The 1,583-nt window shown below is 43.8% G+C and overlaps 1 protein-coding gene across 1 annotated transcript in view; it reads right to left on the reverse strand.

The window, feature by feature from the left end:
- The window catches only part of CUNH16orf62 (chromosome unknown C16orf62 homolog), a 98,579-nt gene that overhangs the window by 78,783 nt on the left and 18,213 nt on the right, over window positions 1–1,583 (reverse strand). Inside the window, exon 7 of the mRNA XM_019541765.1 lies at window positions 764–892. Within this exon, the coding sequence (XP_019397310.1) occupies window positions 764–892 (129 nt within the window). The remainder of the gene's footprint in view (window positions 1–763; window positions 893–1,583) is intronic.

Consider the following 1,583-nt stretch of genomic DNA (forward strand, 5'->3'; position numbering starts at 1 on the left):
GAGATCATCGAGTCCAGCCCCCTGCCCAAAGGGCAGGAAGTCAGCTGGGGTCATAGGATCCCAGCAAGATAAGCATCCAATTTACTCTTGAAAGTATTCAATGTAGGCGCTTGAATCACCTCCGCTGGCAGGCTGTTCCAGACCTTGGGGGCTCGGACAGTAAAGAAATTCTTCCTTATGTCCAGCTTGAAACGGTCTTGCAGGAGGTCACCCCTGATAAACTTGTAGGTGGCCATCAGATCACCCCTGAGCCTGCGCTTTTCCAGGCTAAAGAGTCCCGTGGCTCAGCCTGTCATCGTAAGATCTGTTTTCCTGACCTCTGATCATGCGCGTGGCTCTCCTCTGGACTCTCTCAAGCTTCTCCACATCCTTTACTAGCCGCAGCATTGCATTGCAGGCTCATGTTCATCTTGTGGTCAATGATGACCCCCAAGTCTCTTTCTTCTGTAGTGCTAGCCATTTACTACAGTGTTATTGACAGTAATGGACTCTCCAACTACTTACGGTAATAATGCAGTTTAGGTTTTTTTGGTTTTTTTAGAATATGCACACACACCACACACAAACTATACACCTGGTTTCCAAGTCTCATTTCTACCATCAAAATTACCAGCAAGATTCACACAACTGAATCAATCTTGTCTCTAGAATAAAATCTATTTTAGGGGAAAGGAAACCAGGGAAGGACAACCAGAAAAAAAGAACCCAAGCTTGCTACAAATCTCATTCTTTTTGTATAGCATAAACATATGTAAAAACTTACCTGGATAACTATTTTTAGAGCTTTTACTTTTTGGTCAGAGGACCAGGCATCCTTTAGTGACTGGTTGAGTTCTTCAATTCGATTTATGTAATCCTGCTGAGTTAAATTCAACAACTCTTTTTGTGAACCCTGGCAATATAAAAAAAATAAAGCGCTATTAGAGAGAGAATCCATTGCCAATGAAACTACAATTTGGAATTTCCTAACACTTCTGGAATTTTCCTAATATTGCATGGTTATGTTCAGCATGCAATTATTAATGCTCCTTCTGTAAGACTGTTTTGCACATGGGAGTAAATCTACAAAACAAATGCAATTCCAACATGTGGCATCATAATGTTACCATCATGGGTTGTCAGCAACATGATTCACTGTAATGTCTTCTCCTGCTTAAGGTAATGGATATAGTGATGAGAACCAACTACTGCTACTTATAGATGGACCAACACTAGACAGATAGTTTCATAGTAGCTAAGGTCAGACGGAACCTGAACAGATCATCTAGCCTGACCCCCTGGCACAGGCAGGAATGAATGCTGGGTTCACAAGACCCCAGACAGATGATTATCCAACCTCCTCTTGAATTTGCCCAGGTTAGGGGCGAGGACCACTTCCCTGGGAAGCTGGTTCCAGATTTTGGCCACCCTAACTGTAAAATAGTGCCTTCTGATCTCTAACCTAAACCTAGTCTCCATCAGCTTATTACTGCTGTTCCTTCTCACCCTAGGTGGTGCTGGGGAGAAAAGGGCTCTACCTGTTTGCTGTTGATCTCCCCTGATGAGTCTGTAGGCAGCCACCAGGTCCCCCCTCAGCCTCCTCC

Source organism: Crocodylus porosus, unplaced genomic scaffold (assembly GCF_001723895.1).
Source record: "Crocodylus porosus isolate Cpor-Errol unplaced genomic scaffold, CroPor_comp1, whole genome shotgun sequence".
Lineage (NCBI taxonomy): Eukaryota > Metazoa > Chordata > Crocodylia > Crocodylidae > Crocodylus > Crocodylus porosus.